Below are 22,290 nucleotides of genomic sequence, written 5' to 3'. Positions count from 1 at the left end.
TGTGACTGGTCGGCCACTTTCATGAGTTTTGGGTGCTCCCAGATATCGGTTCACGCAGGTGACGGGGGGCACATACATCTCAGACGCAATTGCTGAATGTTTCGAACTTTGCTGCCAGACGGCTTTTTTGCTCTGCTCCGCTTCTCAATCAAACAAGAAATCAGAAAAACGCTCTCTGGCTTCCTTTGGGTCCCAGTCAACAATTCGTCTTTCCTCCAACTCCGCCATCTTCCTCTTCACAAAGGGGTCCATGGCTGCCCTCTCTTCTTCGCTCAAAAGGTGCACCCTCGTCGTCCATAACTCATCCCTGAGAACGCCGTCTTGTCGACCGCCAAAGAATCTCTTATCCAGAAACTTCCAATACATGGCGTCAAAGGCCCAACTTTTCCGTGCCTCGTAACTGAGGAAAAACCGCCCCGTTTCCCAGCTCTCCTGCATGTAAGTAGACAGCGGTGCCGGTAGAGTACTGGGGCCTGCGATGTTGGCTTCTGCTTTTTCCATGGCAGAAAGCCAGATCTTTAGGCGCATGTCGTATGTTTCCCTCCAGTCGTCGATGCCGGCCGACCACATCTCGGCCGTCTCGATAAGGAGCCACCAAGGTGGGTCGAAAATGAATTGCGTGGGCCCAATATACGTGTATTCCCAGTCGACGAGGGCAGCGATGTCATCTGAGTCGTCGAGGAGTATGTTTCCAGCTCGGAAATCATCGCCCCACAGTCGGAAGGAGTTGGAGCCTGAGGGGGTGGGCGAGAGTGTGTGGCTTGGAATATTGGACGACTGGGCAGACCAGTTATCCTCGGCGAATCCGAAGGTCGAGAGGTGACCTTCTTTGGCCAACCTGCGGAAGACATGGCGTGCAACGTACTTGTTGCGGCAATCGTCTTCAGAACTGACCAGATCGTTATGTTGGAAGATGAGCTGTGCGACGTGCATGTCTGCCAATGCTGTGTACCACTCGGCTGCAGTCTCATACGTCTTTTTCTTTGGTGGGAGAACGGCACGGGGAATGTTGGCCAGCCGAACCATGTCAGTCATGTAATGGGTCAAAGGCCTCCGCCCACCTCATAGGAGCCGTCATCAGCCTCAACCAAAGACCCAATCCGTGGGAAGGTGAGGCAGGATAGCTGCAGTAAACAGTGCGCCACCTTTCACCAGATGACCTCTAGCACCGCTTCGGAAACATTCGAATCCAACACATGAGGTGCTGAAGGGTTTTCGCTGCGTCTATTCAGCCTCGCCGACACGCTACCGCAGTTTTCAACGCGTTCCATGATAATGAAAGGGCCGACGGGCGAGTCTTGTCCGTAACAGAGTGGTCGAGGAACCGGAAGTTGCGTGCGTTTCGCAATCAACGCTGCCGTGGCGGCCTCGTAAGCAGTCTTCTCACTCGGAAACTGAACGAGACTTGGACAAGGCAGTCGAACCATGACATCTGGGGACGTTCCGTCGAGGTGAATCCTGTAGAGAATGTTGAAGCCGCCGAAGATCAATGGCGAAATCAAGCTTGCTGGCTTCCCGAATTTCTCCTTCGCGAGTTCCTCCACTTGACGACACTTTTTCTTGAGTCGCATTTGATTCTGCGCCTTGCCGGATTCTTCGTCGTTCTTGTCCCAGACAAGGTTGTCTAGTTTTTCCTGACCACCGTACATGCTTGGGCGACGTTGCTGTAGGGAAAAAGTTGACGATCTAAAACAGAAGAACTGTTGAGAAACTGCCCATGCGAGGGATGATTTCGACTATCAGCATGGCCAGCGGGCGAGCATCTCGCATAAAGAGAACAGAAGAGAGGAGATGTCACAGACAGGGGTTAATCCGGGTTTGGGCTTGTCTTGTCCTCTCTCGAGCTGATTGGCAACAGTAATACATGGCTCGAAGGATACCACCAATCAGAGAGATCCTATGGATACCATGAGACAATCAGTCTCTCCCGATTACCGCTGCGTTTGGGTTCATTCAAAGCCTTTCTCTCGCTGAAGATGGAGATGAGAGGATACGCCACCAAAGGATTGCCTCAACCTGACCATGATGGTTCATCGGATAAAGTTGGGAAGGTATCTTGGATTTCCCAACCTTGTAGCAATCAAATACGGCCATTAAGATATGGAAGGAATATAAAGTGCAGCTACTCTACCTATGAAGTGTTTCCTCCAGATCGAACTTTACATCCTTAGCATCCAGCCTTCAGGAACAGTATCCATCACGGAAGAAAGCCTTCATACCATACTATTGCGAATTCAAAGATCCATTCTCAAATCACTCCACTATAATCCCACAACGACAGGGGCGTTCTCACCATGGCTCCAACATTGACTTCTCTGGCTCAAGAGATCTCCGCCAGCATATCGAACGCGCGAGAGCTGCCCATTGGCACCTTTGCTTGTGGGGGTGAGATTCCAATCTACGCCTCCCCCGAGCAAGTCAAGGAGGCGCACGACAAGGCTTCGGCAGGAAGCCCAGACGGGACCGCGTCTGGCCCCGTCGTCCTTCGCTGGGATGCACCCAGAGACTCTGTTGACTCGGAACCCGCCAAGGTTGTTTTCCCAGTGTCATCGGAAGAGGACTCCAAGGGCTTCGAAAAGCTTCTACGAGACTCTTCTCCGGCCACATTCGGTCTAGAGGGGCAGCATGTCCTGGACGAGACATACCGCAAGGCTCAGAAGCTGTACGCCTCAGCCTTCTCGACGAGCTTTAACCCATACGAGCCGGGCATCATTGACACCGTGAGGAAGATCTTTTGTCGAGCATCCGACACGAAGAATATGAGTGGACCATCCGCGCCGAGCTGTACAGCCTGAATATCTACTCTGGGCCATCGGGGAAGTTCAAGGCTCACGTCGACACTCCTCGTTCCACATACCAGATCGGCTCTTTGGTTGCCTGTCTGCCTATGAGCCACAAAGATGGCGAGCTTGCCGTTCGACACGATGGAAAGACCTATACGTTTGACTGGTCGGACAAGACTGCCAACGAGGCGCAGCCATCGATCAAGTGGGCAGCTTTCTACAGCGATTGTGAGCACGAAGTCTTCGAGGTTACAAAGGGACACCGCGTTACTCTCACATATAACTTGTACGCCACGCGCGGTAACTGTTTCCTCCCGAGTCAATCGGCATTAGACCCAACTTCCCTGCCCCTCTATCGCCAGGTCAAGAATCTTATCTCGTCAGAGCGGTTCCAAAGCAAAGGTAGGTTAATTGGCCCCACAATGTGCACAATGTGCTTCTTTCTGCTCTCATGTACATGTTCTGACATCGCCCAGATCGTGTCCTTGGCTATTACAGCACACATGCCTGATCCCCACACGGAGAAGAAAACGGGTTTGCCGTTCTGCCTCAAGGGTATCGACATGGCCATGTACGAAGCTTTCAGAGCCACGGGATTGACTGTAAGGCTCTGCGCTGTTGTTGACAATCCATACAGCGGCTGGTACGGAAGGCGAGCCTGGGATAGAGACTTGCAAGAGTTCTCGGACAGTGAGTCGACTGAGAAGCAAGGTGGCGTGACGGCCGTAAAGCCGAAACTCGACCGCCGTAATTACAGGTATATGTACGATTCAGATGAGGTCAACGATGATGTGGGCGATGACGCCAAGGATGTACCGTCTCAGTTGATCAGACCCATTTGTCCTCTGATCAGCGCCGGCATGTGCGAAGGACCGGACGACTTGGAGCAGACGTTCGAGAACTTCGGCGACCGTATCGACTATAAGAAGGTGTTTTGGCTGAACAAGAAGAACAAGGGAAATAAAAAACTTCAGTTTAATTGCATTGCAGTAAGTACACATACTCCCGTGGATCTTGTGGAAGCGCCCGGGCTGATTGTTAATGTAGTACGGGAACGAACCGGAGACTCGCGAGAAGTATTCTCAATTTGCCCTTATAGTTGAAGCGCCTGCGAAGGAGCTGGTAACAGACTAGAGCGCCAATCTAGAACGTCTGGTTTTGTTCTGGGCACACGAAGAAGATGCTTGAGAACGCATGTTACTACAAAAGCATGTGGCTGTGGCTGGAGTATCGTTGGGAAGAAAGGATTTTCTGGACAGGATAGAAAATGCATCGCCTAGCTTTTTCTTGCGTTGTTTATGCCAAAATACTTTCGAGTTATCAGTGCCGCAAAGAATGCCACTCTCAGATCGAATCATACTGGCGTATTTCTGTTTCAATAGTGTTCAAGATGACCAGATAAAGATCCAGATTCCATTGTAAATCATCAAATGTACTCGCAGAACTGGCGGGTGGACGAGGTATACGGCGGTCAATGTGTCGATTCATGCCAAATCGACTTAGGGTGAAAAGTCCGGGCATCACGTGACAGGTGCTAGCAAGCATTGGCTGCTGACTCACGGATGACGTCAGCTCATCCCAGAATCTGGCCACTCATGACGCACGAATATTCCCGAACTCCTGGACTCCCTAAAATCCGATCATCAACCCCTTTGTCGGTCGCTAGCATTGCATCGAAAAAAGATGCCGACGCAGGAATACGCGGTAAATTCGTTTTCTTGAGGTTGTTAGGCTGGCTGTTGTAAACTGAAGTGCGGGATAGGTCAACGAGTTCAGCTTGAGCACCCAGCCTCACTTCAATCTGCTCAGGATCTTGGGCGGCTGGGGCAATGTGAAGTATGTGTCTTCGCGCGCAATCTTCGACCTTTCCCCATGTTTTTGCTGACTTTAAATAGTGGTCCGGGTCTTTTGTAAGCAAGGGACATCACTCGGTTCGGTATCTGTGGGAACAACGACTGCTAATAGTGAAACGTCATGAAAGAATGCTCCGTAGCATGATTGCAGGCATGTCTGCGGCTGCCGTCTTTGGTCTCTCGGCCGCGATGATCGGGAGCACTATCTGGGGCACTGCGGCTTTGCCCTTCATCGTCGGATCGTCGTTGGGTTTCGCGCTGGGTAGTACCAGATGGTACGCGACCGCCACGAAGGAAGCCCTGCTCCAGCTGGACAACTACCCGTCCCTCTTGCGGCTTCATCTCATCGCCAACTTCCCGTGGAAGCCGGAGCTGGGCCGCAAAGGCCTCGCGTGGTATACCTCCGACAGATTCAATTCGAGCTGGCAGATGAGGAGCATGCTTGTGGTTGGGTGGCTTACGGCGCAGCCCGCCCTTGACGATATTCGAAACCGGACCGAGGCCGGGCTCGTGGAGAGTTACACGAGGCAGGATTATGTCGACGTGGAAAAGCTGGGCGGCAAGCCCGAGGACGAGTAGACGGAGGGCAAGCGTGGCATCCAGATCGGACGCTTCATGGTGTTTTTGATTGGAGGCGTGTCACTATCAAGGGCTATTGTTAAGGACAGAGACGGAAAGCATATATAATACGACGCAGAAAACCATGAGATCACTGGTATTGCACATGAGGTATCATGGACAACCAGCCTGTCGTGTGTGTCCTGCTTTCTTTCCAAGGAGCTGCAAAACGATGCTTCATTCTTCCAACTTGAATGATAACAAAAGTTGGGGAGTAACAAGATGACATGCAGAGAAGAATCGACAGCATGAACAGGATTGGAGCCACAGCGATTGAGAACTTTGAAAGCGGTCGCCAACAGAGCTGAAGCGAAGTGGACTCAACGGTCACAGCTCAGAGCTTAGGGGCCAGTCGCAGTAACTAAGTCCTGGATATTGTAGAATACTGTAGCCACCCGAGAACGTCTAGGTCAGCTACCTGCGCCGAGTCAACTAACAGCATGAAGTAAGTAGACTCAATATTCTGATGTTTGTATCATTGCACTGGAAGTACAAGCTGCTATAAGATCGTTCTGCTGAGGCTAACAAATCTTCTTGCGGCCTGCTGAGGATGTTTACCGACAGTTGACGGGAGGGACTCTGCCCTCATTCAGACTCCAGAATGCTGTCAGTCAGCATTGGCCTTGGCAGTAGAGGCCAAGCTCGCAGTGAGTTGCCTATTCAGGTAATGATCTGCGGGATTGATCGTAGTGATCTTAGACGAAGTCGGCTTTCTTAACCACGTTGATGCCATTGGTTTACATTAGCGTGATCCTGCTTATGAATCGTTTGCTCCTTCACCCAACACAAAAAGACTTGGGTTCCAGGAAAACACCGACATCAATACCTGATTATGTCATTGACAGCTATTTGGCGATGCCTCATCAGGAAAGTCAACACGACTTTCGTCAAATGGCGGGCTGGACAACCAAAATAAATGGGCTATATAAGATGGCCAGCTTCAGCGCCTTTGAAAACGAGGGAAAGTGCTAGACACACAAGATCACATTTCTCAAGGCATACAAAATACTGTCAATACTATCTTACTTTTTCAACGCTCCGTCACAACCCTATAATCATTCAAAAATGCGCGTTGCTATCGCCGGCTCCGGAAGCGTCGCCCGTTATTTTGCGGAAGAACTCCCCGCGGCTGGCCTCGACGTCGTCATCCTCACCAGGTCCATCAAGCCCGAGTTCGAGAATCTTCCCGGCGTCCGACAATTCGTCACGGACTACTCCGTCTCCTCGCTCCTCGAGGGCATCGAGGGCTCCAGCACCCTCATCTCGGCCATTCTCGGCTACACGTCCGCCTTCATCGACGTGCACCGAAGCCTCATCGAAGCCGCCAAGAAGAGCAGCACATGCAAGCGCTTCATCCCCGCCGAGTATGGCGGCAACCTGGAGGACTTCCCCGACCAGCCGGCCTTCTACTCCCGCCTCCAGGGGGTCGTCCGCAAAGAGCTGGCCGAGCAGGACGAGCTCGAGTGGACGCTGCTGTCGACCGGCTGGTTCGTGGACTACGTCGTACCGAGGCGCAACCGGATGCTGCAAGACGCGGGTGATGCGATCCCCGTCAACATCGCCGGCGACAGCATGCTGATCCCGGGCTCCGGCAAAGAGCTTTTGGACTTGACCTCAGTCAGGGACATGGCCCGGGCAGTTGCCAAGCTGGTGCAGGCGCCCCGATGGGAGCGATATACGTACCTCTCGGGAGAAAAGTCGACGTGGAACGATATCGCGGTGTTGGTGCAGGCGGAATACCCCCAGGTGACCGTCAGGCACCGCAGTCTCGCCCAGCTGATCGAGGATATTGTCGCCCATCCGGACGGCGAGGAGCGGATTGTGGCAGAGTACGGCGTCTTCTCTGCCAGCGGCGCTGGGTCTCTGCCCGTCGACAAGGTGGCCGCTCATCGCGAGAAGTACTTTGCGGGAATCAAGTTTAGAACGGCCAGGGATCTGATGGCAGAAGTTGAACGGGACCCGGATGTTATCGTCTAGAATGCCAGCAGGAATGGCGGGGATTTATCAGCTACACTCAATACAATACTACGTCGAATTCTGGCATGCTTGCGAGGACGCGAGTCCAGGGCTCCGGTGCGGATCCCGGAAGGGCAGCGTCGCGGCGCCTCCAGACCTCTTCAACTGCGAGAAGCAGCGTGTCCCATGTAGCGATACCCAGTGACCTTCGTCTGGTGAACAAAGATCTCGTTCTGTCACGAAGCTCCGGTGTAGTAGCCTCAAAGGCAACCGCCGCGTATACCCACGTCTTGGGACTGCTGTCCTTCTGCAGCAGCTCGAGCAGCTCCATGTGGTCTAGGCACCTGGTAACGAGATCCCGGACCCCCTCTTCGGGACCGCGCCGGCCAGAGTTGCACCTGAAGTAGAGCAGACAGGCGCAGTAGAACAGCGAGCGGTGATGGTGTACCATTACCGAGTCGGCATTCCCGACGTCGAAATCCGTCGATGGCTCCGGTGTGGATAGGACAAATTCAATCTCGAGCTGATCGAGCTCGTCTGGCGCCAAGATATGGGTTTGGAGTAGCTTTGTATTGAAAGAAGAAACGAGCTCGAGAGATTGGGCCGGCATGCTCTGGCACCCAGTTGATTTTGCACCCGGTAGATCGTTCTTCAGCGGGGCGGGAAACTCCAGCCGTCCGAGGTACTGGGCCTGAATCAGAGTGAAAGCAGAAGAAAATGACTGATATGTCAGGGCCGCAGTGCTCGACTGGCTCCAGGTATCCGTGCTGATCCCTTGGAGGAGATTCCGGGTCACCTTGACGACTTCTCGCCAGGCCCCCGGTGTGCCGGTGACGAAGTGGATGAGTATCCACAGGCACAAGGTAGCGAGGGTCGCCATCTGTTCGTCGTGTTCATTACGGTTGATGTTCTGCATGAGGTGATGAAAGCTCAGTTGCTTGTGGTGAAGCATTAGCCCGTCTTCATGGGGGCAGCCTCTGAGATTCGCCTGATGGGCCGCGGAGATGGCGCAAACCGCGTGGAACAATGCGACGGTACTGGTGGACTTCGTGCGGGCCGCCCGACTCCCCGCGAGTGCCATGGGCGAGACGACGGTAAGGAACGGGTTAACTGGGCTCCGGATCGGGATCAGCTTGTGTGCGAGGTTCGTTGCCCAGTGGCTGATGAGATCCCGTTCTCGAGCCGGAGCTGATGGCAATCCGAACGGTCTCATCGGGCTGCCTATTGGAGACATAGGCCGACGACCCCATGAGTTGAACGAGTCTCCGCCATGTAGATGGGGATACAATTGTGAGTGAAGCTGATCCTCGTTCAACGGCCAAACTGAGGTGTGTTCCGCTGGCCACGGGCTGAAGTCCTGAAATTCTCTTACCGAATGAGCAACGTCGCTGTGAAATGACGAACTGGGTTCGCCGCTCCGCACTCCCTCAAATGATATACCCGGTTCCATCATGTTGTTGACTGGATCGTCTTGAACAGTTTCCGGGCCCAGAGCGCCATAGGCATGATGGATGTCCCTGGAAGCCAGCTCTTTCGTGGCGACGGCAGCTCTGCCGCGCTGGTCGGTATAACTCCGACTTGTTGGCGTAGGCTGCTGTCCAGAAGAGGCCTGAGAGGCCACAAAAGAGTCGCGCAATGAAACGTCGATATTCGGAGATATTCCTCGATTCGACGGTCGCCCAGAGATGTCTAGCAAGGGGCTCATTTCAGTCCTTGACTGGCCCCGGCCACCGCCCTTCGGCGCCCCTTGGCCCGTCGGCGCGAGCCAAGTCAGGCGTGTGCCGTACCCCTGGCATGTGAAATCGCCCATGAGGCAGCGCCTACATCTAGGACGCTGCTCGTCGCACTTGACATGCCGCTCGCGACACGTCCAGCAGCCCGTAAAGGTCTTCTGCCGCTTCTTCCGAGCCGTTTTCTGCTGGGTACGCTCCGTGGTCCTGCCGGCCATTATGGAGCGGAGGCCTCAGTTCGGACAAGTCTCATCGGGGTGTTCTCGAGAAGAGACGTACAGAGTACACAGTGCTCTGGTCTGGCGATTAGAGATTGCGAGTCTGTGGGTGCGCTGGGCGTTCTAAGATTCGGTGCGTCATTGGAGGTTTTCAGCGAGGTGAATTATTCCTGGCTGGGCATTCAGCCAAGCCAGGAATGCTTGAAAGCATGCTTAGTCATCTCCCAAGTTCAGGAGACATTCTCCGAAGCGCCGTGATGGCCATGCTGGGGAGATGATAGTCTAGTCTTTTTGGACCTGCACGTTAAGCAAAGAGCCATCAGATGAATTTCTTGATCCGTGAAGGGAACGTTCAGCTGTGAACAAGCGTCGTCATCTTGCGTGCGTATTGTATAAACACAGTACAGGCTTAGGCCCGGCAGACAAGTTACCGATGCAGCGAATGCCGGGTTTTCTAGAAAGTCAACATGGTCTTTAAGGAGACAAAATAGTGGGCGCATTACCGCTGCCGGCATAGGTCAAGTGAGGTCGACTCAAGCTTAAGCTTAAAATTCGACCGGTTCTCCTGTGCAGAAAAGCTCCCAGGGAAGACTTTTCCGTGGTTGAACGATGCACTAGCTGCGTGGGCATGGGGCCCTGGGCCCGTTTTCCGTCGCAAGGTAGCCTGTCTCGTGATGAAGCTTGGCGTCAGCAAGTTGCAGCATCCCCTTATCGTCCTCACCGTGACCCTGGATCACCTCCCTGCTCCGTCAGGCGACGTTGGGGACTGTTTATCCGGGCTTGTTTGAGCCTAATGAATTGGCAAAGTTCATCGTTTCTCCCAGGAAGTTCACCGTGTTCCGCCGTGTGTTTTGAAGATATGTTCATTGTCCATCGAAGGTAGTATGAAATAGTTGCACCGCACGACTCAAACTGTTAAGAAGCTAGTGAGCAATAGCAAAGCAAATCTGGTTTCCCTCGAGATCTAGGTTACATTGCACAATCATCAATGTGGGCCCTGGGCCCTGGTCACTGCCATTAGATGTTTCATGGATATATTACTACGTCAATTAGACGGGGCTTCCAACGTCCAAGTTGTGCAGATATTTGATGAGTGGAACATTTCCTGGACGGAACATCCACCAAAGAGGAGCGGATCCGAGGCTTCTTCTGTGTTGGAGAAATCGTAGCAGAGCTCGGTTTCCAGATTAAAGCCACGAATGAATGTGCACACAGCATCACCTGACCCGGTGTTCCCCAGGTTGGAATTGTATCCATCGATTAATCCACTTTCCCAAAACTGGCAGCAGGCCGAAAAACCACGCGGGAAATTGTATACTTACACTGCCTACTGCTAGGGGTTGCTTGACGCATATGACATACGACCAATCATGGACTGTCAAGGCTGTTCATATACATTGTTTGCGTGGGTTGCCAACCCCTCCTGCAATCCTATCGCGCCTGGTCGCGGTGAGCCCCTTTGGTTGTGTATTGACGAACTTCTTACTCAAGCTCAAGCTGCGAGCCCACACTATATAGTGGTCATCATCCTGCAACAAATTTCGTTGACTCCCAGTTTCTCACTCACCTATACCAAGGACACACTACTTTCCTTCGGGTCCTTATCCAGTCTCAGCACCTCCATCATCATGGCTATCGCTAAGATCTTCACGACGGCGCTGCTCGCCGGCCTCGTCGCCGCCCAAACCCTGACGATCCCCACCCGCACTGGCTCCATCATCTCCCTGAGCCTACCCAGTCTGATCTCCGGCTCCAAGGACTTTGGAAACAAGGAGTTCGATCGCGGACGGGCTTGCGAGACCGACGTCCTGAGCAACGGCGGCGAGCCGGTGTTCATCCTGGAAGACGGCGCGAGCATCAGCAACGTCATCATTGGCCAAGGCCAGGTGGAGGGCATCGAGTGCAGAGGTGCCTGCACGTTGAAGAATGTCTGGTTCCGTCGCGGTTGTCATTGTAAGTTTGCTCAGCCCGCCATCACGCGTCTACACCCCCCCAAAATCTGGCGTGGGAAAGTCAGCCACCCGACTGACTGGCGGATGAAAACAGATTCGATTGTGCTCAGTGGCAACGGCAACGTCCTCGTGGAGGGCGGTGGCGCCAAGGCCGCCGAAATCATCTACCACAAGGGCCGCGGCAACGTCACTGTCAAGGACTTCACTGCCATCGACTCGACATACCTGTACCGCTCATGTGGTAGCTGCAACAACAACGGAGGGCCGAGAAATGTCGCGGTGAGCAACCTGAAGGCCAACAATGTCAAACTGGTCGCCGGAATCAACTCCAACTACGGAGACACGGCCTCTGTGACCGGCTCTTGCGGCACAGCTGTGGCCAAGGTTTGCCAGGAATACAAGGGTGTCAATAAGGGACTGGAGAGCCCCAAAGTTTCAACCACTGCCAATTGCAAGGGCCAGCTATCCCTTGGTGCCTGCTAAATCGTTTGAACCTATGTAGCAAACAGGTACAGTCGTCGGGCACTTCTGTGAACAAGGGTTAAGTTAGAAGACTGGGCCTGTACTTTGTAAGTAATCGAACTTGTACTGCCGGAATCTTTTTTATGAGCAAAAAGAGAATCGTTTTTTTCTTCCTCTAAATCTAGGCATCTTTGCGATGGATCAAGCAGCATAACAATTTGAAAATCATTGAACTATTCCACCGAGTTGCTTGAAATCTGCAAGCCAATCCCCATATCCTATACACCGCAAAACTACAGGCACTAATTTGCCGCTAACCTCCTCCTCCTCCTCCTCCGCTTCCTCCTCTTCCCCCTCCTAAATAATGTCAAACAGACTTTGAATGACACCAAGCGAGCTCTTCAACAATGTCTAGTTAGCCCCCTCCAAACGCTTAATCTCAAGCGGAACCGTGACATCCGTCGTCAGGGTGAAGTCGTTGAGCCTGTGGCCGACAGCCGGCCCGCCCTTGCGGTCGACGTCGCCCACGAGCCTAAAGTCCCAGAAGCGAAGCATTTCGACAAAGAGCACCTTGATGGCGGTGCTGCTGAAGAAGCGGCCCGGACAGCTGTGGGTGCCGAGCCCCCAGGCCAGGTAGTCGGACGTCGTCGTGATGTAGTGGAACTTGTTCTCGTTGCCGTCCTGCTGGCGCAGCTTGTAGAACCTGAAGCCGTCAAACTCGTTGGCGGGTGCCATGCCCGCGCTCTCGTCGTAGGTCTGTTGCGTGCTGGGGGAGGTCATGACGTGGTACACCGGGACACCGATACGAGTGCCGGCGGGCAGCGTGTGGCCCGTCGAGAGGGTGACAGGGCTCTGGACGATGCGGGCCATGTTGACGAGCTTGTTCGGGCAGAGTCTCATGCTCTCCTTCAGGAAGCTGTCGAGCTTCCTCAGCTTGACGTAAGATGTGCGTTCCATGATTCTGCGGCCCTTCTCGTCCGTGGTGAACCCGTCCTCCTTCAGGATATCCTCGATCTCCTGACGGAGGGGGGCGAAGTACTCTGGTCTGGTGGCGAGATCATACATGGCACGAGTGACCGTGTAGCTCACGCTGTGGATGGACACCCACGACACTTTACAATTGCCTCGTTAGTGGTTGCGTCTTGATAGCCAAGGAAGACTAAACTTACGGGCAAGTTGGTTGAGGGCCAGGGAGGTCGCAATGTCCTCATTCGAGGCGCCCTCGGGGATGATGGCGTACTTCAACAGCCACGAGCAAAAAGTGCCCTGCGCGTCGTCAAACTCGAGCGCTTCTTCGTCGGACATGTAGTGCTGGAGAGGCTTCTTCTCGTCCTCCCACGAGTTTGGGTTCTTCATGCTGGTCCTCTCCTTGACCAGGTTCTCGACAATGGGCATGAGGATCTTCTTGCCGCTTTCCAGATGGGACTGCATCTGCTTGACCTCGGGAACCCACTTGCCAATGATCAGACGCAGCCAGTAGGGGTATTTGTTCAACGCGTGGCGGGCGCGCATGAGATCGATAGTGTACCCGATGGCCGAGCGCAGCCACTCGGGGCGACGGCTGATGGGGCGACCGATGAAGATGCGCGAGAGCATGAGGGCCGACATCTTGGTGACGCTCATGTGAAGCATCTTGGTCGACCACTTGTCACTGCCGACATCGTTGAGCTCGATGTCCATGGCGAAGCGCAACTCGTCCAGGATGGCGGGGATGGCGCCGTTGGTATGTCTGGTCAGATCGATGCGGACGGTGGGCAGCAACTCGCTGCCGTATGTGCCGCCTCCGACCTTGGTCACGGCCATGGAGTGGTCGATCTTGACCTCGGCATGGAGCGAGACCTTGTCTTCGGGCATGTTCTTGACATCGTCAACGAGATTGCCGGGGAGGATGACAATTGGCCTCGATGTCTTCAACATGAAGGGAGTGTCGGGGTACTGCGGTGGCGTTAGATCAGAGGAGTCTTGCAGAGTAGGTTTACACGAGCAGTATAGGTCTTACCTTCTCGTACAATCGCGTGAGGGTGTTGAAAACTCCTTCCGGGCCCGGATCAGGGACCACAACTGGCATGTTGAGGCTTGGTTTCCTGAAGAATGCGATGTACGACACAGCACCAAGCGCGACGAAAATGGCCAGCAACGTGGTGGACTGGCAGCTCGCCATTGAGCTGGCGACAATTTGTTTGATAGCCATACTGGAGGTTGCTCGAGGAGATGAGTAGAAGAAAAATGGGTAGATCGTGGAATGGCTTGTCTGTAGTCCTATGACTGTCTGCCAAAATGATAGAAGACTTGGAGTGAAATATTTCTTGTGAATCACATGTGTACTGGGACACAGGATTTTAGTAATGATCAACTGCGATTGGAATCATTGGATGGCCATAGACCAGTCTTTATCACCTTAGGTCCGGTTCTTTCATATGCCCGAACGCCAAAGCCCTCAGCAGGGATCGAATATTTCTATATCGAGTATATGTTTCTTGGTTTTATGGCAATGCTCTTGTCATGTCCCAGCCGAGTCGTCAACACCGGGCCTTGTTCGACTTGGCGCTCCGCATGGAGCATGACCAGGGCTATTTCCTCAAGGCTTCACTTTTGTCTCAAGCCCAAACGGCGACTTTCCCATGTTTCCCGGTGGGGGTTTCATTTTCTTTCTGGGCTCTGTGGTTTCTATGTTTCTGGCACAATGTTATATCACTGCCAAGGGGCGGTTCAAGCGTGTAAGACGAGTCATGGACACGACGTTCAGTGATATGTTGCGGATCTAATTGACCCGGATTTTAAACTTTCGAACTGTTTACCATTATAGGTGGAAGTATTGACTGAATACGCCGCATTCTTCAGCCGCTCTTCAACCGGCCACTTTCTGGATGGTCCCGGCCAGTGCGGACATTGAAACATGGATGGGACCCGGAGGCCTGGGTTGCAACAGGTGCCGTCCCGGCTCGAAGGCGAACACAAGGACACCCTGGATTCTTAGGGACGATTAGTTGTAGCGTCCAGGATCACTGATCCCGCTCGGCAGCCCACACTGGGGGAACAACAATTTCCAAGGTTGATCACCGGCATGTCATGCGAACTTTTGACAACTTGGCGGTTCAAACCCTATGTTGAGATAACATCTTTCGCCAAGCAGACACCAATATACCCCATCTGGTGCTGCTCCACGCCAGTCTGCCCGCGTGCGGAAAACAGTCAACCAGGACATAGAGACCCGTCTAAGTAATCCAAGGACTAAACTTTTCCAGGTATCTGCACGGAGTATTGTTCGGAAAACAAGCGAAATAAAACTGAATCAAGGCGATCTGCCGATGACTCGAAGAGACTCGTGCACGTTTCCCTCCTCGTGGACTCGGATCAAGTACGGATGACAGGAAGCCATCTTGTTTGATTTGGGACGAACTCAACTGTCCAACATCAAACTTTAGGAAGAAACCTTGGAGGAAAGGGTGTGTAAATGTCGCTCTAACTACAGGGAATCGGTTGCTCTAAGTGGCCAACAATAAATAAAATGAAAATACAGACTTTGAACCTATTCGCTTAGTGTTCTTTACAAGCATGCAAGTAACGCCCCAAAGCAACCATTGGATAGCCGTGCTTCATGCACCCAAAATCCAGCCACAGCGTGTTGGGGAATCCCACGCTAACGTATGCCTCCTGCTCCCATGTGGCGCCTGTAGGAACATCAACCTGAGTGCGAATCAGATACTGCACCCCTCTCTCAATGGCCGGGTGTGTGTGAGGAACATGGGAAAGTAGCGCCATAATGGCCCAGGCAGTCTGCGTCGGCGTTGATACGAGACCACGGCCAGCCAGCGTCTCGTCTCGATATGAGCCGAGGCTCTCTCCCCAACCACCGTCCGCGTTCTGAGTGGCCTGGATCCAAGCCAGCGGCTCCGAGATGAGGATGCCCTCCTCCGGCTGCTCGATAGACCGCAGATACGGCAGCGCACAGAGCACGCTACTGGTGCCGTTGAGGTAGTTGACATGCCACCTTGCCCACCAGGTGCCTGTAAGCCTGTCTTGCGACTTGGCGATGTACTGAAGACCTCGTCTGCAGGCCTCGCGAACGCGTTGGAGAACAGCCGGGGGCAGGATGGCAGAACACGTGGGTTCGGTGATGATGTACCCGAGGACCTCTAAGACGCGGCCCGAGATGTCGGGGACGCTGGGGTCAAAGAACTCGACGCCGTCTGCGAACGGGAAGAGGTTGGCAATCTTGCTCGTGTTATCAATATCGTACGCGCCCCAGCCGCCGTCGCCCCCTTGCATGGAAAGCAGCCAGTTCAGGGCTCGGGATCCGCATGCCGAGTTGATCTCCTTGGGGTTGCGCATGATGATAGCGAAAAGGCACACCAGGGTATCATCGTTGTCGGGGAAATACTCATTCTGAAGACAGAGAGATACGTCAGCAACGGATACGGTTTGACTCGATTCATGTTACGGAGGGGTGACTTACACAATACTGGAATGACCACCCGCCAGGGAGAGCAGCTCTTGGGTTAGTCACAACGTAGTCGCCGTGCGTCTTGAGGATCTGGTGATCCTTGAACCACTTGATTGACAGATCTGTCCGGTCATCGGCCAATCCGGTTTCAAGTAGGCCGAGAGTCATCAGAGCTGTGTCCCAAACAGGGCCAATGGTGACCTGCATCCGCAGACCGTTGTCGTCCTCCCAGAGGGCGTCTTTCATAGCAGTCGTGAGATGTCCCATGACGGGATGGCTTGCTGGAAACCCGGCGGCATGTAGGCCGACGACGCACAAGAAGTTAGAAATGGTGAGGGAGCCGAAGCCACCGTCATCCAGGTGCTGGACGATGTACTGCACACATTGGTCGAGGCAATAGGTGCGTAGGGGGGATCTCTTGAGTACCGGCTCAACCATGCTGGCAGCCTTGTCGATCATGGTGCAGGCGAAGCGGCCAACCTGGCCTTCCTGCCATAGTGTTGACAGCCGTGGTATAGACTTGAGTGTGCGATCTAGGGGATTGACAAAAAGCTCGTCGAGGAACGTCGCGCCAAGGACCTCTTCGTCCTCGGAACCGAGAGGGTAGAGTGGGAAAATTGGCTGGTGATGTTTCAATAACATCACGGGCACAGCCGACACCCGCGACCAGTAGGAGAATGAGTAGATGTTGACGGGGGAGAGGCCGGCGGGAAGCGCCATCAGTTCAGCGGGGACTTGGGCCATGTCTTTCCAAGAGATGATGCCAAAGACTGCGAGCACCAGCTGTGTTAAGACGCCCACTTGGCCGACGCCTCCATTGCGTAGAATGAAGGCCCTGGCCTTGCGCATCGCCTTGGAGTCCACTGGTGTGCCCAGAAGCTTCAATCCGAAGTAGGCTTCGACTGTGGTTGAGACGTCTCCGGCCCAGTCATGGACCGAGGGCGCCAGGCCCCATGAACCGTTCTCGTGGCTCTGTTGTGATAGAATCCAGGTCTGGAACTTGGTGGCCTCTTCCCGAGATAGTTGGGGGCCGATGATTTGTCGGATGCAGAGCCACTGGACTGTGAAGGAGATGCTGCTGCGGACCTCGAGATACCAATGGCCGTCTGGCCTCATCTGGCTGTAGGCATGGTCGGCCGCCTGTTTGATGCAGTCGGTGGCCGATGAGGCAAGGTCAATGGCTTGCTGTGAAAGAATGGTCTCTGTCGTCATGGCTTTTTGCTACCGAAGTCGGTGTTTGCGGTTGTAGAATACAAAAAGAATGAGGTGAACTTGACCGTCACATATGGCAATAATATCTGATTGGTCTTCAAGCATGGATTTCGCAGCAAGGCACAAGAAGAGGGGCACATTATCACGCGGGACTAAGACCTACAGGAGACTTATACGGTGTACTTGTTCCACAAGCTGATTAGTGACGAAGCAGTTACTTGGCATGTAGGATGTCCTGTTAACCCGAGCTAACCTGCGTAGTTCATCTGACACAGCCCAAGTGGTTTCCACTTGCTGCCTCCGCATTGTTCATCCTGGAGCTACCGAGTGCTGGGAAGTTTTCGGCATACGGCTGGGCTACCTCCGCCGCACTTGGCATACGACTGCCGAGCGTTCAGGTCTTCCAGGAAAGGAAACATCCAACTACCTAGTCTGTGCTTCACGATCAGACAGATCTGGTCCAGAGCGTGGCACAGGCAGATGGGTCACTTGATCTCCGCTATGTTCTATAGTTGGCACAGCATCAAGACGATTGACAAGTCTGTCGCAGATGGGATGATATCGTCCCAACAAGGGCGACACTCGCGGATTCATCTTAAAACACACCGGCTGAAAATGCCCATTTTTTTTTCAGACCGGCTAGGGAGTAGTTCTGTTCCACAACTTCCTGGGCGGTGTTGACCCGATGATCGATTTCATTCTCCAGGCAGTTAAGCACGAGTCACGAACAGAATGCCGCCTTTGATTGTTTTGGAGACTTGGCGCTACAAATCATAAAAGAATATGTACATAAACCCCTTAACGCCGCTCCAGCCCCATTCGAAACGCCCGAGTCGGAAAGTCTACGACGGAGGGTATCCACACGCCAAACAGACGTCATGCCCTGGGGTCTGCGGCTTGCGAAGCTGTTATCCGTCGAGTAGCTAGGATGGTCAAGTAGTTGCCGAAATGCGTGGTGGACTTCCCATCTGTGGATGTGTCTTGGCAGCAAAGTATAGCCTACTGTTTGCATGAGCACCATTCTGATCCTTGGTCATGATGAAGGTCTTGGAGTCCGTCCCTTCATCACTGCTTTTCACTGGAAGAATGGCCTTAGACAAGATATAGAACATTGGCTCTTCTGTAAATCATGAACAGCGAGTTCGAATGAAATCATCGCAACTCATCCTTCTGAGCAACCTTATTCACTTCTTAGCAACCCTTCTTCACCTCATGGACCCTCTTATCAGCCCGTCCAGATGCTCCGTCTTGTCTCAGAGCTGAATAAGTGTATTGTTTGGGGCTCATGGGAAAAGGGCTGTTGCTTGGTCACAATTCTCCCACGCATCGCCAAGGCCGTCTTTTTGTTCGCTATTCTCTTCCACTCCATCTACCTCAGAGCTCAAAGCCTTTTGCAGTCTTTCCAGCGTCGAGCTTCACTTACACCCACCCTGAGCGCTTACGGACGGACGACTCTTACAGTCACTATCAGTACTGGAAACAACTCAACTTCAACGGTCATCAACACTACCACCAAAACCATGCACCTCATAACGCTTCACATTACGTTCGCCGCCGCGGCCGGATGCGCCATCGTCTTATTCTTTATCTCGCTCTACAAAGCCCGACTTTTTTTCCGTAGGCTCCTGAAAGATGGCGCCCCAATGCCTCCTCACCATCCTATCCTGGGCCATCTTGGACTGATGTTGAGCATCATGGCCTCCCTACCTCGCGACGTTATGCCGACCGTGGCCTTGGCCGATCAAGTTAGACGACGCTATCCACACTTAGACAAGGCCTTCTACTTGGACATGTGGCCCTTCACTGGCCCCATGCTCATGGTCATCTCGCCAGACCTAATGCGCCAGGCCACGCAAGGGGAAGCTCCCTTACCCAAGGTAGGGTTCTTGAAGAACTACATGAAGCCCATCAGTGGCGGCCACGATCTTGTCAGCATGGAGGGCGAGGAGTGGAAACGCTGGCGCGACGTGTTTCGCCCGGCTTTCGGCCGAGCGACGGAGCTCGTCCCCAACATCGTGGAAAACATTTCCGTTTTTCGGGATCAGCTCGTCGGCCGTGCCAAGAGCCAGAACGGCGTGTTTCAACTGCATCACTCGTCTCTGATGCTGGCCATGGACATGTCTGGGAAAGCCATTTGGGACCACAACATGGATAGCCAGAGGGGCTACAACGATATGGCCGATGCCATCGTCTCCCAGCTGAGGTGGCTACTAGTGGATGGCTTCATGCCGTTTGCAAGTCTCAACTTCATTCGGCCAATGGTCCACAAATACAACAGCTTCAGGATGGAAAGATACATCGCGGGTGTGCAACAGCGACACAAAGCCAGCAAGAGCGACAGCACGTGCGTCATCAGCAGAGCTGTGGCCAAAGTCCGCGACGGTCCAGTTGACAAAAAGGAGTCAGAAGACCCATACTGCAAGCTCGGCGGCGAGAAACACTTCAATCGAGTTATCAAAAGCCAGATGAGGTTCCTCCTCCTGGCAGGTTACGACACCACCGGTTCTACAATCACCTATGTCTTGCACATCCTCTCCCAGCATCCCGAGATACTCGCCAAGGTACGCGAAGAGCACAACGAAGTCCTCGGAACAGATATTTCTCGGGCTGCGCAACAACTTAAAGAGAACCCGCATCTTGTCAACCGTGTTCCGTACACGACGGCAGTTCTCAAAGAGACATTGCGCATGTATCCGCCTACGTCCACCTTGAGGAACGGCAAGCCGGGCTTCTATCTCAATGGCCATGATAGCTCAGGCTCGACAACAAAGTTTCCCACTGAGGGTTGCATGATCTTCGGAAACCATCACGGCTTACATCACAACCCTCGGTACTGGAAAGACCCCGAACGGTTCATCCCCGAGCGCTTTCTCGTCAGCTCGGATGATCTGTCCGGCCTGCATCCTCTGCCTGACGCTTGGCGTCCTGTAAGCTCCAATGTCTCGTCCGGAAGAACCTGTGTAACAGGATTCTGTCAATTTCGCTAACATCTCTTTGCAGTTCGAGAAAGGCCCAAGAGCTTGCATGGGTTCAGAGTTGGCCATGGTTGAGATCAAGGCTGTCATCATGCTGGTAGCGCGTGAGTTTGACTTCACCCCTGCTTATCAAGAGTGGGACAGCATCCAGCACAAGTCCGCAAAAGGGGAGACCAAGATTGGCTTGGGAGTCTTACTGCCAGGCGGGGCACCAAAATTAGTCAGCGGGGATCGGGTCTATCAAACAACTGGAGGCGGCGGGAGTCATCCAGCTGATGGATATCCGTGTCGGGTCAGATTCGCGCGAGGAGTTTAGGACATCTAGTTCAGCACAACGTTATCACTACGCAATGTCAAAGATTACATGAGTGTCACTAAAGCACAATTCTGCCATACGTTTCGGTCATAGTCTCTCAAACTCTCTCGAGCCCAAGCGCCTGTCCCTGGAAAGATTTCACTGTGCCGAAATAAGGTACCGAATGTTACTCTCGACATTACACGGACCTCAACTGACAGACTGAGTCATCGGCGAAAATCACCTTTTGCTTCCCGAACTCGACCAGCAGTTGATACCGAATGTAACAAAACAAGAAAGCAAACAACATCCTGTCAGCATTGGCAACCCGAGATCGGGATATGTCATGTGCTTTAGGCATGATGCCCAGCTGCCGGATTGCGTTTTACAGGGCACATTTGAGTGGAGTAACCGGAATCTCCTCGATGGCAATTAATATTGTTTGACTCGCCATCTTGAGTAGATTGATACTCGCCAGTCCACTAAGAGCAAGTCACCCAGTCACTACGGTAGGCATCTTCATCACACTAGGTCAAAAACGCAAGAGGTATATCCAACAACATTTTGGATCAGTGCCAAGTCCAGAACCGGCCTTAATGGCGAAGAGAGAAAGGGAATACTCTCCGTGGAGCCAACAGCCACTTGGTGCAAATTCTGGAACGCATGGGATAGAATCTCCAACAGATCAAGGATGTGAGTGCGTCATGTACCCGGCTGAGGTCATTGTCTACGTTCATCCAAATTTAGCACCATTTTGGGACAGGCAGTGCCGCGACGCTACCATCTGCTGGATAAAGGCTGAACGCTTCTAAGTCAGAATCCATGCCAGAACGCGAAGATACCTCCCGCACGTACAGATGGACACGAATAGGCTTCGGCTTAGCGTCTTAGCAGGCAATTACTCTACTGCTCTCAAAGTAAGTGGTAGTATTTCGCGAATTATAATTTCAGCACGAGCAGGGTTAAACCCTTTGCAGACGACTTAGATATGCGAAAGGGTCCTGTGACTAGTAGGGTAGCCTTGTTGTAACAATCTGCTGATGGTAAGCCCTCCTTCGCCTCGATTGCCTCATGAACTCTGGCGGCTGACGGCCGCGAGAATACGAGGGCCAGGGGACTGCCACGGCCTGTCAACGACGGGCGGCCGCAGGCAGGCGACTTGAAGGGCCACGCCGACGATTCGGTGCGGCCAAGTCTCGTCTCGACGACGCACGTACCCTGCAAAGGGTCTTCCGGATGGCCGTCACGGCCAAGTGCGTCTCCGCGACGCCAGGTACCCTGGAAGGATGTGCATCGCCTGGAAGTCTTTCCAAGTTACAGAGCTATTTCCAGGACTTCCAGATCATTGATGGACACACCAACCGTCCCGACTGTTCTTGATTCACCCTCTGGAGTTGGGCACGCACTGAACCGTGCTCATCGGGAACGTCAAGTTACCTTTGCCAAACGCATGAAACATAAACACACTCACTATCGTGCCTGCATGCCTGCTGGTTGAGTAATCCTCATGTCCGTTGTCAAACGCAGAATCAGATTGTTCGCACGTGGTTACTTCTGTTTGAGATGCCTTGCGGCCCCGGCACAAATTCTTCCAGCCGTCGGTGTTCAACTCCGCTTGCAAATCTGCAGTCTGTGGGGTGTACGGCGACTTATTACGGATTACTCTGTACGAATATGACCTCAATCGATCGTCAGTGCTTTTCCACAGCCCTCACATCCCTAACATGGAGTGTCGAAGGCGATCCTTGACTCAACAGGCCCGCTGCCTAGCATCATATCGTTGTAACGGGGG

General features: G+C 53.3%; 10 protein-coding genes across 10 annotated transcripts; 5 read left to right on the top strand and 5 right to left on the bottom strand.

Moving 5' to 3' along the window:
• Nucleotides 1–144: 144 nt before the first annotated feature.
• Nucleotides 145–1,035, bottom strand: CDEST_09815 (Putative protein kinase-like domain superfamily; the record flags this gene model as incomplete). Its single annotated transcript, XM_062925973.1, has 1 exon — nt 145–1,035. The coding sequence occupies one exon, from the start codon at nt 1,033–1,035 to the stop codon at nt 145–147; it is 891 nt and encodes a 296-aa protein (XP_062782024.1).
• Nucleotides 1,036–1,148: 113 nt separating this feature from the next.
• On the bottom strand, nt 1,149–1,649 carry CDEST_09814 (Putative protein kinase-like domain superfamily; the record flags this gene model as incomplete). Its single annotated transcript, XM_062925972.1, has 1 exon — nt 1,149–1,649. One exon carries the CDS (start codon nt 1,647–1,649, stop codon nt 1,149–1,151), a length of 501 nt encoding a protein of 166 aa, XP_062782023.1.
• A 645-nt stretch (nt 1,650–2,294) lies between these two features.
• CDEST_09813 (Putative oxoglutarate/iron-dependent dioxygenase) lies at nt 2,295–4,229 on the top strand (the record flags this gene model as incomplete). The annotated part of the gene is made up of 3 exons (XM_062925971.1): nt 2,295–2,720; nt 2,765–3,772; nt 3,831–4,229. 3 exons carry the CDS (start codon nt 2,295–2,297, stop codon nt 3,915–3,917), a joined length of 1,521 nt encoding a protein of 506 aa, XP_062782022.1. The 3' UTR covers nt 3,918–4,229.
• A 190-nt stretch (nt 4,230–4,419) lies between these two features.
• On the top strand, nt 4,420–5,441 carry CDEST_09812 (uncharacterized protein). Its single transcript, XM_062925970.1, has 4 exons — nt 4,420–4,487; nt 4,546–4,619; nt 4,679–4,693; nt 4,765–5,441. The coding sequence occupies exons 1-4, from the start codon at nt 4,467–4,469 to the stop codon at nt 5,213–5,215; spliced, it is 561 nt and encodes a 186-aa protein (XP_062782021.1). The 5' UTR covers nt 4,420–4,466; the 3' UTR covers nt 5,216–5,441.
• Nucleotides 5,442–6,319: 878 nt separating this feature from the next.
• Nucleotides 6,320–7,231, top strand: CDEST_09811 (Putative NmrA-like domain, NAD(P)-binding domain superfamily; the record flags this gene model as incomplete). The annotated part of the gene is made up of 1 exon (XM_062925969.1): nt 6,320–7,231. The coding sequence occupies one exon, from the start codon at nt 6,320–6,322 to the stop codon at nt 7,229–7,231; it is 912 nt and encodes a 303-aa protein (XP_062782020.1).
• Nucleotides 7,232–7,268: 37 nt separating this feature from the next.
• On the bottom strand, nt 7,269–9,296 carry CDEST_09810 (Putative zn(2)Cys(6) fungal-type DNA-binding domain, fungal transcription factor; the record flags this gene model as incomplete). The annotated part of the gene is made up of 1 exon (XM_062925968.1): nt 7,269–9,296. The coding sequence occupies exon 1, from the start codon at nt 9,156–9,158 to the stop codon at nt 7,269–7,271; it is 1,890 nt and encodes a 629-aa protein (XP_062782019.1). The 5' UTR covers nt 9,159–9,296.
• Nucleotides 9,297–10,786: 1,490 nt separating this feature from the next.
• Nucleotides 10,787–11,593, top strand: CDEST_09809 (Putative pectate lyase PlyH/PlyE, pectin lyase/virulence factor; the record flags this gene model as incomplete). The annotated part of the gene is made up of 2 exons (XM_062925967.1): nt 10,787–11,111; nt 11,205–11,593. The coding sequence occupies 2 exons, from the start codon at nt 10,787–10,789 to the stop codon at nt 11,591–11,593; spliced, it is 714 nt and encodes a 237-aa protein (XP_062782018.1).
• A 390-nt stretch (nt 11,594–11,983) lies between these two features.
• On the bottom strand, nt 11,984–13,763 carry CDEST_09808 (Putative cytochrome P450; the record flags this gene model as incomplete). The annotated part of the gene is made up of 3 exons (XM_062925966.1): nt 11,984–12,684; nt 12,742–13,507; nt 13,572–13,763. 3 exons carry the CDS (start codon nt 13,761–13,763, stop codon nt 11,984–11,986), a joined length of 1,659 nt encoding a protein of 552 aa, XP_062782017.1.
• Nucleotides 13,764–15,109: 1,346 nt separating this feature from the next.
• CDEST_09807 (Putative terpenoid cyclases/protein prenyltransferase alpha-alpha toroid) lies at nt 15,110–17,228 on the bottom strand (the record flags this gene model as incomplete). The annotated part of the gene is made up of 2 exons (XM_062925965.1): nt 15,110–15,958; nt 16,029–17,228. The coding sequence occupies 2 exons, from the start codon at nt 17,226–17,228 to the stop codon at nt 15,110–15,112; spliced, it is 2,049 nt and encodes a 682-aa protein (XP_062782016.1).
• Nucleotides 17,229–18,466: 1,238 nt separating this feature from the next.
• On the top strand, nt 18,467–20,519 carry CDEST_09806 (Putative cytochrome P450; the record flags this gene model as incomplete). Its single annotated transcript, XM_062925964.1, has 2 exons — nt 18,467–20,155; nt 20,229–20,519. The coding sequence occupies 2 exons, from the start codon at nt 18,467–18,469 to the stop codon at nt 20,517–20,519; spliced, it is 1,980 nt and encodes a 659-aa protein (XP_062782015.1).
• Nucleotides 20,520–22,290: the final 1,771 nt, after the last annotated feature.

The sequence above is a fragment of the Colletotrichum destructivum genome, chromosome 6 (genome assembly GCF_034447905.1).
Source record: "Colletotrichum destructivum chromosome 6, complete sequence".
NCBI lineage: Eukaryota > Fungi > Ascomycota > Sordariomycetes > Glomerellales > Glomerellaceae > Colletotrichum > Colletotrichum destructivum.
The sequence above is the reverse complement of the archived record's forward strand: the minus strand, read 5'-3'. Positions and strand labels throughout refer to the sequence as shown.